Here is a 16,994-nt window from a genome sequence, read left to right as displayed (position 1 = left end):
AGAAAAAGTTCAAGCAGGAGAGAGTTGGTGAGCACACGATTGAGGGAGCAGAGACTACAGAGTAGGAGCAGTGACAGAGGGTCTCACTGAACTCCCATCGAAGGGAAGATTTAAAATTTCTCGGTGTAGACATATCTCAAAGATACTTACTATTTGCTGTTCCACTGCAAAGTCTCTGAAATATGTTTACCCTGAAGAAGTTCAAACCTTCTCTTCAATGGGAGTTCAGTCAGATCCTCTCTCACTGTTCCCCCTCACCCAGCCTCACTCCAACTCCTCCCCCCAATCCCATTTTAATTCTGACTCCTTCCCCTTTATTTTGCAGCCCTGATGAAGGGTCTCGGTCGGAAACCTTGACTGTTTACTCTTCTCCATAGATACCACCTGACCCACAGCATTTTGTCACACAAAGGTGGGATCAAACTCAATAATGAAGGTTTACCTGCCAGGAAATACTGAGTGATACAGAGTCAAAGCACTAGTTAGGGATCTAAAATTAATAGAATGCTACAAGGATTAGACATATATGAGGAAGAAACTCTGTTTCTATCCACACAATTCTATCTGACTGGCGGGAGCTAAGACACTGATCAGTCTTGACTTCAGTCAATGGGAATCAGACAACATGGGGTGAAGATGTGTTCTTGTTTGCATATTTCTATGATTCTGGGAGAATCTCTGCTGTATAAACCCCACATCCTTCTCTTTGGAGGCAAGTCTAACATACAAATATTACCCCTCATACTACGGCTGCTATGACCAGTAGCTTAAACATGTAGCAACAATGACAGTGCTTCAGAGAGAATAGGCCAAGGATTTGCTCAACAGAATTCCTGGCAACTACCAATGGGAATCAGGTTATCAGTGCTGCATTTTACTGACAAGACACTGTTGAGGGGAGGGGAGTCTTTTAACATAATGACAGCCTCAGAAGAACCCAGTCTTGTCAAGCCCTCGTGCCACGGGTTTGCCTGCTGCAGCTGTCCCGGGGAGGAGATGCCAGAGGCAGTGCAACGGGCATCTGTCCAGATACTGTCCAAGTTGCAAGCCATCTTGGACAATGTCTCCCATCCACTCCATAATGTACTGGTTAGGCACAGGAGTACATTCAGCCAGAGACTCATTCCACTGAGATACAACACTGAGCATCATAGGAAGTCATTCCTGCCTGTGGCCATCAAACTTTACAACTCCTCCCTCGGAGTGTCAGACACCCTGAGCCAATAGGGGGTCCTGGACTTATTTCCACTTGGAATAATTTACTTATTATTATTTAATTATTTATGGTTTTATATTGCTATATTTCTACACTATTCTTGGTTGGTGTGACTGTAACGAAACCCAATTTCCCTCGGGATCAATAAAGTATGACTGTCTGTCTGTCTATGCTCGGTTGGGCACTGTCCCGTGTCATCAGTGCTGCCCTCTAGTGTTCACTTCTAGGGAGGTGATGGGGAGGCATCACCCATCACCCGAGAGAGGGAAAATGGGATGGGAATCGGAGGGGGCATTACCAGAAGTTCAAGAAATCATGGCGAAGGGGAAGGGAATGCTTGTCTGCCCATCGTCTCCCTCTGGTGGTCCTCCCCCCTTTTCTGTTCTCTCCTATCGGACTCCCGCTTCTCCAGCCCTGTATCTCTTTGGACAATCAACTTCCCTGCTCTTTACTTTATCCTTACCCCTCCCTGTTTCACCTATCACCTTGTGTTTCTCTCTGCCCTCCCCCTTCTTTTATACCAACTCCTCATCTTTTTTTTCTCCAGTCCCACCGAAGGGACTTGGCCCGAAACAGTGACTGTACTTCTTTCCATAGATGCTGCCTGGCCTGCTGAGATTCCCCAGCATTTTGTGTGTGTGTGTGTTCCTTGGATTTCCAGCATCTGCAGATTTTCTCTTGTTTTGTGATTTGACAACTAAATGTTTACCCAGCTGCCATTTCAAAATAACAATTAGATGTACTTTCACCATCTGTGTTGACATCAGATACTGTAGTTTCCACTCACATTATCAGTGACTGTCACTATTATCTTGAATCTGTATCTTTTGATTATCAATCATTTAAGCAGGTCCTGTTATTTTGTGCAATTGTCTATAATACTAACCAGCATCAAAGGAAATCTATTAAACTCATTTTGATTCGATATTTCTTGAATTTAAATTTGAATTTGAATTTCTGCTTGATACAAGTATCAGACAAACTACAACCTACCATTCAAGGCACTTTGCAAACCACAATGCTCCCTAGATGACCCAAAGTCACTCCTGGTTTGCCAATTATAACCATATAACAATTACAGTATGGAAACAGGCCATCTCGACCCTTCTTGTCCATGCCAAACGCTTACTCTCACCTAGTCCCTCTGACCTGCACTCAGCCCATAACCCTCCATTCCTTTCCTGTCCATATACCTATCCAATTTTTTTTTTAATGACAAAATCGAACCTGCCTCACCACTTCTACTGGAAGCTCGTTCCACACAGCTACCACTCTCTGAGTAAAGAAGTTCCCCCTCGTGTTACCCCTAAGCTTTTGCCCCTTAACTCTCAACTCATGTCTTCTTGTTTGAATCTCCCTTACTCTCAATGAAAAAAGCCTATCCACGTCAACTCCATCCCCCACATAATTTTAAATACCTCTATCAAGTTCCCCCTCAACCTTCTACGCTCCAAAGAGTAAAGACCTAACTTGTTCAACCTTTCTCTGTAACTTAGGTGCTGAAACCCAGGTAACATTCTAGTAAATCTCCTCTGTACTCTCTCTATTTTGTTGACATCTTTCCTATAATTCGGTGACCAGAACTGTACACAATACTCCAAATTTGGCCTCACCAATGCCTTGTACAATTTTAACATTACATCCCAACTCCTATACTCAATGCTCTGATTTATAAAGGCCAGCATACCAAAAGCTTTCTTCACTACCCTATCCACATGAGATTCCACCTTCAGGGAACTATGCACCATTATTCCTAGATCACTCTGATCTACTGCATTCCTCAATGCTCTACCATTTAACATGTATGTCCTATTTTGATTAGTCCTACCAAAATGTAGCACCTCACACTTATCAGCATTAAACAGCATTGAAAGATACTTGAGATATATGCAGGGTGAACCAAGATGGGGACAAGAGTACCCAGTAATCATAAAGGTCATGCATGTTCTAAGTGCAATCTGTTTAATATTTTCCTGTCAAAAATAGATAAATTTAAACTGCTGCAAAGTATGAGATATACAGTGTCAAAACCCTCATGAAAAACCAGGATCATCTGAAAATATGGTCATCAGCAGCATCCATTATCAATAACCCTCACCATCCAGACCATGCTCTCTTCTCACTGCTGCCATCGAGAAGAAGGTCCAGGAGCCTTCAATCCCACACCACCAAGTTCAAGAACAGTTATTACCTTAAAATCAACAGACTCCTGAAACGGTGTAGATAACCTTATTCACCTCAACTCTGAACTGATTCAGTTTCACTCACTCACTTTCAAAGACTTTATAACTGACGCACAGTATTATTTATTTAAGAGTGTGTATGTGTGTGTGTGTGTGTGTGTAATTTTCTTTAAAGATTTGCACAGTTAGTCTTTTGCACACTGGATTTTGTCAGTCTTTGTTTTTGATTGTTTCTTTGGTATTTCTTTGTTCAACTGTGAATACCTGCAAGAAAATGAATCTCAGTTTAGTACATGGTGACCTAAATGTACTTTGATAACTAACATACTTTGAAGTTTGAAGATAGACAATAGGTGCAGAAGTAGACCATTCAGCCCTTCGAGCCTGCAACGCCATTCTGAGATCATGGCTGATCATCTACTATCAATACCCGGTTCCTGCCTTGTCCTCATATCTCTTGATTCCCCTATCCATAAGATACCTATCTATCTCCTTCTTGAAAGCATCCAGAGAATTGGCCTCCACTGCCTTCTGAGGCAGTGCATTCCAGACCCCCACAACTCTCTGGGAGAAGAGGTTTTTCCTTAACTGTCCTAAATGACCTACCCCTTATTCTCAAACCATGCCCTTTGGTACTGGACTCTCCCAGCATCTGGAACATATTTCCTGCCTCTATCTTGTCCAATCCCTTAATAATCTTATATATTGCAATCAGATCCCCTCTCAATCTCCTTAATTCCAGCATGTACAAGCCCAGTCTCTCTAACCTCTCTGTGTAAGACAGTCCGGACATCCCAGTAATTAACCTCGTTATATAACCTCGTTAGATATATGTAGTCTTCTTTTGAATAGGGCAAGCTAACCCTACAAATGGAGGTGTTGACGACCAAGGTTCCAAGTCAACGACAATGTCAAAGCATCTTAGTAGGCAGAGTCAGCAAATCTGGCATATTGCTGTTTTACAAAGATTTCCTTAATCTCGCTCTGATTAAGAAAAAGGGGAATGAAGGCAGATCCATGATCCTTTCTGTACAATTGTAGATTCTGAAAAATGGTAAGGCTAGTTAAAGTCCCAGATGCCCAAATCTATCTAAATACTTTTGAATTTATCTTATTGAGAGGTAAAGCATGATAACAGGCCCTTCCAGCTCAACACACTGCACAGTACACGTGTGTGACAAGTTAACCTACTAACCTGGATATCTTTGGATTGCGGGAAGAAAACAGTACATCCAGAAGAAGTCCACAGGGTGAACGTACAAACCCCCTACAGACAGCGATGGAACTGAACCTGGTCATTGGTGCAATAATAGCATTACACTAATCTCGACACTACCATGCTGCCTTGCGTACTCGACTAATCATTGCAAAGAGGTGCCCACTGAGGTACCCACAAGCAAAAGGAACTCAGCCCGTCTGCGGAGGTAAGTGCTCAGTTGACATTTTTTGGTCAAGACTCGGATCTGCTACGTTCCTCCAGGATTTTGTTTGTGGGTCCAGATTCCATAATCTGCAGTCTTCTGTTATCTCGTGCTTATTTTTCTTTTCAAAGTCTTTCAAATTGATCTACTGTACATCTAATAAGCAGACTGGAAATAGATGAGGGGATAGAACTATCTGGATATTGAAACATCCAACACATTAATAATGATCTCATTGAGTCCCTTGTGTGCAGTGAGATGCCATAATTCATTTTTTACTGAGTGATCAATAAAGCTTCTAACGTATAATTGGAATTTAAGAAAAATGTAACCCATCCTTAAAATATCACCTGCATGTCAACTGTACAGTTAACTAAAAAGAGGAAAAGCTGGAAATAGCATCTGTAGAAGGAGAAACAGAGGGGGCAGCATGGTAGCATAGAGAGGGTGGCACCTCAGCATAGCAATCACCAGCATCTTGCAAGGAGTTTATGTGTTTTCCCCATGAACTGCTTGTGTTTCCCCTGGGGGTTCTGGTTTCCTCCCTCAATCCAAAGACATGCAAGTTAAGGGTAGTAAGTTGTGGGCATGCTATGTTGGCGCTGAAAGTATGGTGCAGGTTCTTTATACCACATCCTTGGACTGTGTAGGTCATGGCACAAACAACACATTTCACTGTATGCTTCACTACACGTGGGACAAAATAAAGCTAATGTTATAATATTATCTTGAGTTAACTCTTCATCATAACACAGATTGAATGAGTGTTACCCAAAACATTGAACAAAGTTGCGGTTTCTAGGAGGAGATTTATTAAATTTAACCATTGACGAGTATGGGTACTCCTGATAATGCCAGCGTTTATTGTCGTCACTTCTCAGCCTTGAGAGGATAGTGGTAAGCTGCCTTCTTGAATCTTTGCTGTCAATCTAATAAGCATATTCCCAAACCATTCTTGGGTAGGGAGCTCCAGGATCTTGATTTGGCAATGATGAAGGATCAACAATATATTACAAGTCAGGATGGTGCACAACTTTAGTGGGAACTTGGTGATAACGGTATTTCTATGTGCCTGCAAATGGGAAAATTCTTCACTTGGTGAAAAGCTGCAATATATCATGTAGAGTCAAAGAGTTGTAGAACACTACAGCACAATACAGGCCCTTTGGCCCATCTAATCCATCCTGAACTATTGTAGTTAATATATGCTGTATATAACCATGATACAGCGCTGATGGAGGAAATGAATATATAAAGTAGTGGACAGGAAGCCAATCAACCAAGTTGAATTGCCTTGGGAGGTGTAAAACTTCTTGAGTATTGTTGGAACAACGTTTACCCTGGCAAGTAGAGAACATTCCTTTCCGCTTGTATAGATGGCGGGGATTGATGCAGCACGTCACTCACTACAGAACACGAAGGATTTGACAAGGTATGTTCCTAATTGGTAACAACATCCAGATCCATGGTGGTGTTCCTGAACGTCAAAGGGATATGTTGAAACACCACTTGGAGGCAGTCATCCAACAGCCCTCGCACGATGCAAAAGCCATTTCTCATCCAGCAACTCTAAAACGTCGTTCACGTTGTTCTGCGTGCAGGCGTCGGCTGCTTCGAGTTCTGAAGAACTAAACATTCTGCAATCATCAGCGAACATCCCAATTTCTGACACTTTAGAAGAGAATTCACAGATGCAGTAATATGACCCAAGAACCCAGATGCAAAGAATTTCAGCAAAGGGTGAAAATTACAGCCTCTACAGACAAAGCCGTTTTCCTTTACGTAAGTGCCTCTGTGTACTGATGAATCCACACAGTGAAGAATTTTTCCCAGATCTCCATTGACTCAGATTTTACCAGCACTACTTGGTGTCAAGGATCATAATAATCAACTTGTTCAGTTTTATCCAAGTGTGTTCAAAACTGCAATGAAGACCACTCATGTCCAGTCCTGGGAGAATCAGTGAGTTTGCTGTAGCGAGAGACAGTGTCTCGGGATGAAAACACGGAATATACATTACATTAACTATTGATTCTTCAATCTAGATTCGTATGGCAGTAGTTAAACGGATTGGATTTATCCTGCTTTTTGCAGACGAGATATACCTGAGCAATTATATATACTATTGGTTAGATGTTGACATTGTAGTTATACAGAAACGGCTAGACTCAAAGCACAGCTAATTCGGGATTACAAGATGTCAGCAGCAAGTCTGGCAAAAATTCCTGTATGCATGTCGTCAAATGTACCTTGATATCAGGATAATGAATTAGCAGAAAAGTGGCTTTGCAGTTGCTGGTGATCTCCTCAGGATGGACTATCCACTCAACATTTCTGGCAAAAGATGGTGCAAAACCTTCATAACTATTATCCAAGAGAAACTTAGAATTTTCACTTATGTTAGATGAGTCGGTGTTCTTAATATATTAAGAATTCAATATGATAGACTTGTCTGCACAATAGTAGACTGTCATTACTGAAAACCAGTTATAAAGTAGCATTTCCTTATATCTGGTCCAAGTATACATACTATCTGAAAAACGCACTAGGTGTATTACACTAAGAGATGCGCAAGTGAAACGTTTATATATATCAAATGGCCGGAATATTTCTTGACATCATGGGATGCAAATGAATTTTACAATAAACGGTCACTTAGCTATACGAGATATGCTCAGTGTTCCCAGGGTAAGAAAGATGCTGCTTCCTGCCTTTAAGGCATCTTCGCTGCTTACCCCATTCCCTGTGCATTCTAAATGTGTCCTGAATTTGAACACAGAGAGGAAGCAGTGCTTCACCGCTGCCTGGAGAAGAGGTTTCTGAAGGCGTTGTTGTAGTTCTTGTTGAAGGCGGTGTATATCAGTGGGTTGAAGAAAGAATTGGAGTATCCGAGCCAGAGGAAAATACTCTTCCAGATCGGGGGGATGTCGCATGAGCAGAGGGGGTTGATGAGTTCCGTGATGAAGAACGGGATCCAACACAGCACAAAGACCCCGATGAGAATGCCAACCATCAGCGCGGCTTTCTTCTCTTTCTGCTCCCGCCAGGTATCGCCATCCGTCTGGAAGGTGACGGTCGCGTGGCGAACAGTGAAGACCATCTCAGGCTGATGAGAGGCTTCCTTCACCTGCAAGAAGATGGCAAGTGTAATTATGAAGTCCCAGGCACCCACTTTATGTGCAGAGTAAGCACGTTGCACAATGCATAGTTTCATCAGTCTTGCTAAAATTACCCCAAGTTTCCATAATGACTTCTAAGTTGAGCATTGTTTTATTCTCAATTTTACCACTGAGAGAAAGTCTTCAAAAAGTGATGCCTCAGAAAGGCAGTATCACCACCCAGAACATGCCCTCTTGCTACCATCAGGGAGGAGGTATAGGAGCCTGAAGAACAGCAGTCAATGTTTTAGGAACAGCTTCTTCCCCTACACCATCAGATTTCTGAACAGTCCATATACCCATGAACACGACCTCACTACTTTGCACTACATATTTACTTTTTGTCTGCTTCTTACTGCAACTTATAGTATGTTTCATGTATTGCACTGAATTGCTACCACAAAACAACAATTTTCATGACCTATGTCAATGATAATAAACCTGATTTTCATTATATTTCTCTCTTCCTTGTATATTATTTTTCCATTTGGTCTCCCTTCCTTATGTTCTTCCTCTCTCTATTCCTCTCAAATTTTACTTTATTGTTTTCTCATCTTCAATGATTTGACAGCTCTCCTGCTCTTCCTCTTGGGAGTTCCCTCTTGGTATTGTTTTCATTTTATTTCCCTGCCCTTTGTTCTGATTTTGCTAATTTGTTAATGTGAAGTCACCCTCGTTCTACTGATCTCTCTCTCTGTTTCCCTGCCCTGTCCCTCAACTGCCATCTTCTTATGACCCTTTGTACTATCTCTTTTTTTTACGTAGTTCAGTCTAGTTTTTGTACTGTGTCATGTAACACCATGGTCCTGAAAAATGCTGTCTCATTTTCACTATGTACTGTACCAGCAGTTATGGTCGAAGTGACAATAAAAGTGACTTGACTTGGTTCCTTTCTCACACTTTCTGCTTTCTAAATGTCTCACAATCTATCAGTCAGACATTTAGAGTCATAGAGCATGCAGCTCAGAATCAGACCATGAACTCTTCTCCCTACTACTTTCAGGCAGGAGGTACAGAAGCCTTAGGTCCCACACCGCCAGGTTCAGGAACCATTATTACACTAAAACCACCAGCTCCTGAACTGGTGTGGGTAACTTCTTTTTCCTCAACACTGAACTGATTCCACAACCTTAAAAACTCACTTCCAAGGATTCGTGTTCTCAGTATTTATTTTATATATTTTCACAATGTATCTTCTTTTGCACATTAGTTGTGTTTTCTATTTTTATGTATAGTTTTCAGAAATTCTTCTGTATTTACTTATTTTCTGTTAATGTCTTCAAGAAAATAAATCTCAGGGTAATATATGATGATGTATATGTCTTTGATAATAAATTAATTTTGAGACATTTGACTTTGAAAGCAGTTCTGTTCAGACAAATTGCCTAAGTTGACAGGATGGGTTCACCTCCAACAACAATAGGGAAGCTTGAAAAGCTTCATCTGCCGCCCAAACATTCATTTCCTCCAACAACAGCATACAAAAATGCATTTGGTTACTTGCTCAATTTTTCCCACGGCAGCTCCTGCACCTGCAGCCTGATCTGAGACAGGATCTGCTGACATTGGAGAGGGTCCAGGGGAGACTCTCAGGAATAATCCTGAAATGGTGGTGCTCCCTACACAAGAATGGCTTGGGAATACACTTACTACATTGACAACAAATTTTGAAGAAGGCAGCTCACCTCCGTCCTCTCAAGGCTGAGAAGTTATTGATCAATTGGCATTATCAGAAATATCTACACCCATCAATTATTAAAATTAATTCTGCTCCTATGCCTTACTGTTTATGGTCTAACCTCTGCCACCAAGAGGGACAAGAGTAGCACTAGGCAGGGGATCACCACAGCCTGCAGGTTTCCTTCCAAGCTGCCCTCTGTGTTTGACTTAGAAGTATATCATCAGTCCTTTGTTGCATGTTCTAATTCCTGGCACTCAATAACCAGCAGTACCATGGGAGGACCATTGCCAGGACTGCAGTGCCTCAAGCCCCTTCTCAAGAGCAATTAGAGATGAGCAATAAATACAAGCCTTGTCGGTGGCATGCACCTTCAATAAAACAAGAAAATATTGGAAAATGTCGCCTTGCTACGTGACATACGTTCACACCCTGAAACAGATACATTTTCGACCTGCTGTTACCAAATGATTTTGCTCTCTCTCTCTCTCTCTCTCTCTCTCTCTCTCTCTCTCTCTCTCTCTCTCTCTCTCTCTCTCTCTCTCTCTCTCGCTCCCTCCCTCCCTCCCTCCCTCCCTCCTCCTCTCTGAGTTTTGCTCTGCTCCTCCACTACTCCCTTCCCCTGTGGTCTTTCTCTCCTAATTTTCTATTTCCCTTATCTTATCTGCTGTATTTATCTCTTTCCCTGCTGGGTTTCCCATGTTCAGTTACTTCCCAGTTTCCCATCCGCCGCCCCTCATTCACTCTCACACCCCTTCTTTCATTCACATTCACTTCTCTCCCGACTCACAGTCTCTCCCGTAGACTCACTTCACCCCTCCCTCTCTGCTCTGCTCCTTCCTTCTCCCCATTCACTCTACTCACTCACTATCCTCCCGCCACTCATTCACTCCTCTCAATGACTCACAGTTGCTTTTCACCTCTCACAGCTCCTCTCAGCTGCTTTTTCTTTATCCCTCTCATTCAATTCATCTTCCTCATTCACTCCACCTTCCTCGCTCTAACTTTCCTTCACTCATTTCCCCTTCCTTGTTAATTTTCTCTCCTTCATTCATTCTTACTTTCTCATTCTCTCTCCTCACTTCTCCCTGACCCATTTATTCACTCTCCCGTTCCCAATTAATATCACATCCTCACTCCTTTCCTTCACCCTACCCACTCTATCGCTTCACCTTACTCATTTATTCTTCCTATTACACTCTATCCCTCTCTTACTCGCCCTTGCACCCTTTCCCTCCGTCACCCTTCTTCTCCCTGCATTATGCACTCTCTCTCTCCCGCCAACCTCTCCACCTATCTCCCCTTATCCCCCTTCGCAGTACCTTCCCCTTCAACCGTGCCCGCCCGCTTTCCCCGGTCTGCCGGCTCTGTCCGAGATATTGTACCTCCACAACCTCAGGCATCGGGGTGATGGTGTTGGTCCGGCGGGTTCCGATCCGAAATTTGGCAGCTTTGTAAATTTTCCAGTAGACGAACAGGACCACGCTGAGGGGCAGGTAGAACGCCCCGAAGGTGGAGAAGATGGTGTAGGAGGGCTCCTGACTCACTTGGCACTGCTCGTCCTGCTCCGAGTAAGTTTTGCCCCAGCCGAAGAGGGGCGAGAGGGAGATGACGGAGGACAGGACCCATGTCAGGACGATCATGATGTTGGAAATCTTCTTTCTCGTTTTCAGCGTGTACTCCAAGTGCCTAGTGATGGACCAGTAGCGGTCTAGGGCGATGGCCGTCACGTTCCAGATACTGGCCGTGCAACACAGGACATCGAAGGAGATCCAGACCTGACACAGGACCTTGCCCAGCCTCCAGCGCCGCCCGTCCAGCTCGTGGACTAGGCTGAGGGGCATGACCAGCGCCGCCACCATCACGTCCGAGATGGCCATGGAGGCGACCAGGTTGTGCGGGACCCGGTGGAACGTCCTCACTCGCAGGATGGTGACCAGGACCAAGACGTTCCAGAGGAAAGTGGCGAGCACCAGCATCGCCAGTAAGGTCAGCACGAGGATGCTGAAAACCGAGGCCGGTTTCGGGGACAGGTCCGCCGGTCCCGCCGTCCAGTTCGCCCACGGCGTGTAGTTGGACGTGACCATGGTGTCCCGGGATCTCGAGAGGTTCGTGTTAAAGTCCGGCGGCGCTGTCGATAGCTCCAAGCCGTCTGCAGGTGGGACCCAGCGTACTCTCTCTCCCCATCTGTCGCTGCTCGGTGGCCCCAGACTTTCTCCGCACTTGAGAGGGGAAAGTGCAGATTAAAACCCCTTGGCGATCTGTTTCGGATAAGAAGGATGCGAGTTTTAAACTCAAGTGGTCTGGTCTGGACTGGTCAGCCGCGCTGCATTAAATTTAAACAAGGCGTGCGTTACTTTGGGTTTGGATTCAGCAAACGCCCCGTGCAGAACAGAGGCGACCGGGGGCAGAGCAATTGACAGGAGGAAAGAGGAGGTGCAGGGGTGACATACCTCGCATTTCAGAGGTGCCCTCAACACCTCACAATCCACTCATCCCGCCGCCAGCGGACTTTCGAGTGAGGTGCATGAGAGAAAGATCTGATTCCGAGTTGTTTTAAGGAGGAGTAACACTTGCGTCAAACACAGGCAACCAGCTGACCCCAGCGCTCGGTTTATAAAGAGGCGACCCTGCTCAGCCAGGTTCGGGCGATACGGCGAGAAGCTGCCTGTCGCCAGCTCGTTAGGTGGGAATGTGACACCAACCTCCCTTCAGATCCTGTGTAGAAATGTTGTGTTTTAAGCAGCCAAGCAGGATGGACGGTCCTAACAAGCGCGTGAGGCAGAAGTGTTAAATCAGACAATGAAATCATCTGTCTCTGATACACACACACACACACACACACACACACACACACACACACACACACACACACACACACACACACACACACACACACACACACACACACACTCCCTCCCTCCCTCCCTCCCCGCGCCGGCTCTGTGCAAAGGCATAAGTACTCTATCTTTCCCGACCTGGGTTTGGTTGTAATCGCGGCGAAGGTGCACTGACAATCTGGAACGCACGGACCAAGACAGTCACATTAAAGGAGCATTTAGATGAGTCTCGAAACGCCCAGGTGTCGTGGGTGAGTGTTGTAAAGTGGGAATATTATGGATAAGCGTAGAGGCAGCTGAGGGAACTGAGTAGTTAAGCTTCGTTAGTGTGGACAGGCCGGCCCGGAGGGCCCAAGGTGCTCTGTTACTCAATGACCCTCTTGTGTATACAACTGTGTTCCAAGTACAAGTGTTCGCTGTCGAGTCAGAGGCGTTGGTGGACGGGGTTCCGCTCGGCTTTTTCACTGACTTCTGAAGTGGGTACAATACATTTGCTGCCAGAGTTCAGCCTGAATGTGAGCCACTGAGAAAGCGTCCCAGGGGCCGGTCAAATCCCTCCCTGAACGTCACGTCTGAGGACGTTTCTGCGGGGGACTTGGAGTCGGTAAGTGTCCAGGGTCTGGTCCACAACCGTGCAGGCTCTTCAATGCAGTGGCACCTTTAGCTAAGCTGCAGGAACTCAGGACTGTCTGGCAGCCTCTATGGAGGGACACGGGCAGTCGACGTTTGGAGCGGAGACCTTCTGTAGTTCCAGCATCTGCAGCCTTCTGTGTCTCCGGCTCTTTAAATGAGGGCGTCAAAGGTTACAGGGCGAAGGCGGGAGAATGGTGTTGGGAGGGATAATAAATCAGCCATGATGGGATGGCAGAGCAGATTCGATGGGCCGAATGCCGTAAGTTTGCGCTCCTAAGTCTTAAGAAAATCGGCAGATGGTGGGGTGGATGATAAGGAGTCGATGTGGGGACTTGTAGATGACCTGAATGTTCTGTATCCCTGCTATATGGTTCTTCTCACAGAATAAAATAAACCCAAGAAAACGCAATGGTCAGGTAGCATCCGCGGAGGCAACGAGAGGATGAATGCTGTAACAAGGACTGAGAACGGAGAGAGTGTAAGTGGTGAGGGGCGGGGGGCGCTCAGCCTGGCCTGGCGGGCGCTAGGTGGATGATGGACAAGTGGAGGAGAGAAGAGTGGATACAGTGCAAGGAGATGATAGGTGGAGTCGGCAAAAGGCTGCCGATGACAGGAGAAGTTGGTGATTAATGTAAGCGAGGGAAGGGATGGACAATGGGAGGATGCGAAGGGTAGGGAAGGAGATGGGAGACCCAGTGGGTCGAGTATGTGAGTGGAAGACAGATGAAATCAGGCGGGAAAGATGAAAAAGTAGGCAGCAGGGGGCTGGGGTGGGGGCAGTTGGAATGAAGGGAAAAGCAAGAAGCAAAGCGAAGGGTAAAACTGGAGAAGTCAAAGTCATGCCGTTGGGTTGTAGACTACCCAGGAACAACCTTTGGGAACAGGATCAGTGTACCCCTGAGGCGGCGAGCTGAGACCATCTCCATGTGCTCATGGCTCAGGAACAACGGCTTGGAGGCAGCTCGGAGCCGAAGGCTTTTGACTCGAAGTGTGCGCTTAACTCACTGGCTAGGAAGCGTTGCATCTGAACACAACAGTACTCCAAGGATATAACTACACCATTACTTGTCATGTGCTCTTCCCCTCTCTTTATTATTGGAAGCCTACGGTAGAAAATCTTAAAAGTTTGTCTTGCTCTCCAGTATTCCAGCGTCTTTTTAAAAAGAAATATTGATTTTTCACGCATACACTTAAATCATTTACAAAATTCATATCATTTTCAAATTCAAACATTCCACGGATGCGGGATCTCGACCCGAAACGTACTCGTCGACCGTCCGTTTTTCTCCACGGACGCTGTTCGACCCGCTGAGTTCCTCCAGTCTGTGGTTCCTGATTCCAGAATCATGAGTCTTTTGTCTCATTTTTTTTTTTGCCCCGGTGTAGGGTACCGGGGCGCCTCCAGCGAGCCGAAGGACACCAGGACGCACATGGAGGGAGAGTAGCAGAGCGGCTCGACTCGGCTTGCTGGCCGGGGCGGCATGCATGCCGTGAAACGCCGGCCGGGGGCTCAGCCGCCACTGCATTCGGGGCTCTCGTCCGTCCAACAGCTCAGCGGCGACCGCAGACTGAGCGATTCCACTGGGACACAGAAAACCTTTTGTCAGTCGGACCCTGCCCACTGAGGCTTGCGTTCGACTGCTTTCGGCTTGAACCTAAACCGGCGGAGAGGATAGCTTTCAATTAATGACGCGTAGCTCTCTCTCTGTCTGCCGGTGCTGCTGCTTGGCTTTGAGGGAATAAATCCCGTTGAAGGGCAAGTGCTGGGGTTCCACATCGGATTCATGACATTCCAGGTATCCCGGGTAACGCGAGGATGGTGTAGAACTATCACCAGAATCAAACACTTACATTTGCTGACAGGAAATCGCCCGTTTTGTTTTACCTTTTAAGAAATATCTGTCCCCCTCCTCCGCCAGCCCTGCATGTTGGTATTTTATCCCACCTACGTGTCTCCTCGTCGAGTCTTTTAACAGCGACCTTGCAATAATTAGACGGGTAAACGGTTTTGCTTGTTCGAAATACGAAGCTTCATCTGGCGAAACAGGGCTACTGGTCGGAATTCTGACGGCGAGTACCTTTTACTTCATTGTCTCGGAGATATTTTATAGTGTGGACACCGAGTTCGGCAACTTTAATTCATAATGACCGCAAAGATTCCATAAGACCGGGAAACGTCGGAGCAGAACTGGACCGTTCGGCCCATCGAGTCTGCCCTGCTATTCGATCATGACTGATTTTTTGTCCCTCTCAACCCCATCTCCTGCCTTCTTCCCGTAACCTTTGACGCACTCCGCTTTAAATATGCCCTATGACTTGGCCTCCACAGCCGTCTGTGGCAATGAATTCCCCAGATTCACCACCCTCTGACTAACGGAATTCCTCCTCATCTTTCCTCTAAAGGGACGCCCTTGTATTCTGAGGCTGTGCCCTCTGGTTCCACAACTGGAAAAATCCTCCACATCCACTCTACCTCGGCCTTTCAATGTCTGATCGGGTTCAATGAGATCACTCCTCATCCTTCTAACTCCAGCGACTACGGGCCCAGAACCACCGAACTTTTAACGGCGTTATTGCAAATAATCAGTCGAGTAAAAGGTTATGAGTATTTCGAAGACAAAGGTTCATCTGGCGAAACGGTGTTATCGTTCAGAATTCGGACAGCGAATCCCGTTCTCTTCATTATCTCTAAGAGAATTTACACAGTTGACACCGGGTTAAAAGCTCCTCATACGTTAACCCTTCCATTCCCGGAATCATTCTGGTAAATCTCTGGACCCTCTCTAATCCAGATCTGGAAGGAAGCCAGATGCTCGCTACCGCTTTCATCCTTTTAACACCAAATGCTGGGAATGCTGTGCTGGTTCCATTTAAACCGCCCTTATACCCATTCGTATCACATTATAACTTCTTTTCTAACCCTAAATGTCTCTAATGATACTATTTCCTTCAAAAAAACCTTTTTGTTTTCTTTTTTTTTGCTGCCTGGCCTAGTAAGTTTGCCCAGCAAATTCTGTTTGTTCTATTTGCCAGAAGCTTTCTTTTGAATTTCCTTCCATTGTTCGTGGCTACGGGATTTCACTCAGGTAAAAGCACTCTGCGGCATAGGCAGCATCTGCTGCGAATATTTCATGTCTGGGTCTCTTCATCAGAAAGCTGAGCATCTTTCAGATTTATTTCAGATTTCCAGCATTTGCAGTGCTGTTTTCTTAATATTTATTTACTACTATATATGTTTATGGTGTGTGTGTGTGTGTGTGTGTGTGTGTGGAAGCTAAGTCTATACCTAAGGCCCTTTGCTATTGGACCAAGACCTGGTTCTGTGATAGTTACACCGTGATGTTGGTCACCCTTTTAAATCACACACACACACACACACACACACACACACACACACACACACACACACACACACACACACACACACACACACACACACACACACACACACACACACACACACACACACACACACACACACACACACACACACACACCTGCCCTCTGAGCAGGTCCAGATGGTGGACCAGTTCCTCTTTCACTCAGAGATTGCTTCAGCACATGAAGTTTATTCTTTAAGCTCCACCCTTCACAGAACTTGCCTCTGCACTTTCCCCACTTGCACGTTCTGTGCTTGGTTAAAATCTGTTCTGTCTTTGCCCCTTTGCAAAGGTGAAAGAACTAAAATGTTTGCCGAACAGTATTTCCAGCGTTTTCCGTTTAAATCGTCACCACATTATTTTGGGTATTCTTCAATCATTCACACTTCCCAGGGCCTACACAGTCTTTCTATATCTGTCTTTTCTCCTCAGTCAGAATGATGGCATCGCTGTGCAGGTGACAAGTGGGAGGAGTGAGTCTTTGA

The 16,994-nt window shown here is 45.4% G+C and overlaps 1 protein-coding gene across 1 annotated transcript; it reads right to left on the bottom strand.

The window, feature by feature from the left end:
* Positions 1–7,394: 7,394 nt before the first annotated feature.
* On the bottom strand, positions 7,395–11,789 carry LOC132394971 (5-hydroxytryptamine receptor 5A-like). Its single transcript, XM_059971311.1, has 2 exons — positions 11,042–11,789; positions 7,395–7,947 (listed from the first exon to the last, which is right to left on the bottom strand). The coding sequence occupies exons 1-2, from the start codon at positions 11,741–11,743 to the stop codon at positions 7,615–7,617; spliced, it is 1,035 nt and encodes a 344-aa protein (XP_059827294.1). The 5' UTR covers positions 11,744–11,789; the 3' UTR covers positions 7,395–7,614.
* Positions 11,790–16,994: the final 5,205 nt, after the last annotated feature.

Source organism: Hypanus sabinus, chromosome 6 (genome assembly GCF_030144855.1).
Source record: "Hypanus sabinus isolate sHypSab1 chromosome 6, sHypSab1.hap1, whole genome shotgun sequence".
Lineage (NCBI taxonomy): Eukaryota > Metazoa > Chordata > Chondrichthyes > Myliobatiformes > Dasyatidae > Hypanus > Hypanus sabinus.
Note: the sequence above shows the minus strand (reverse complement) of the source record. Positions and strands in the feature narration are given on the sequence as shown.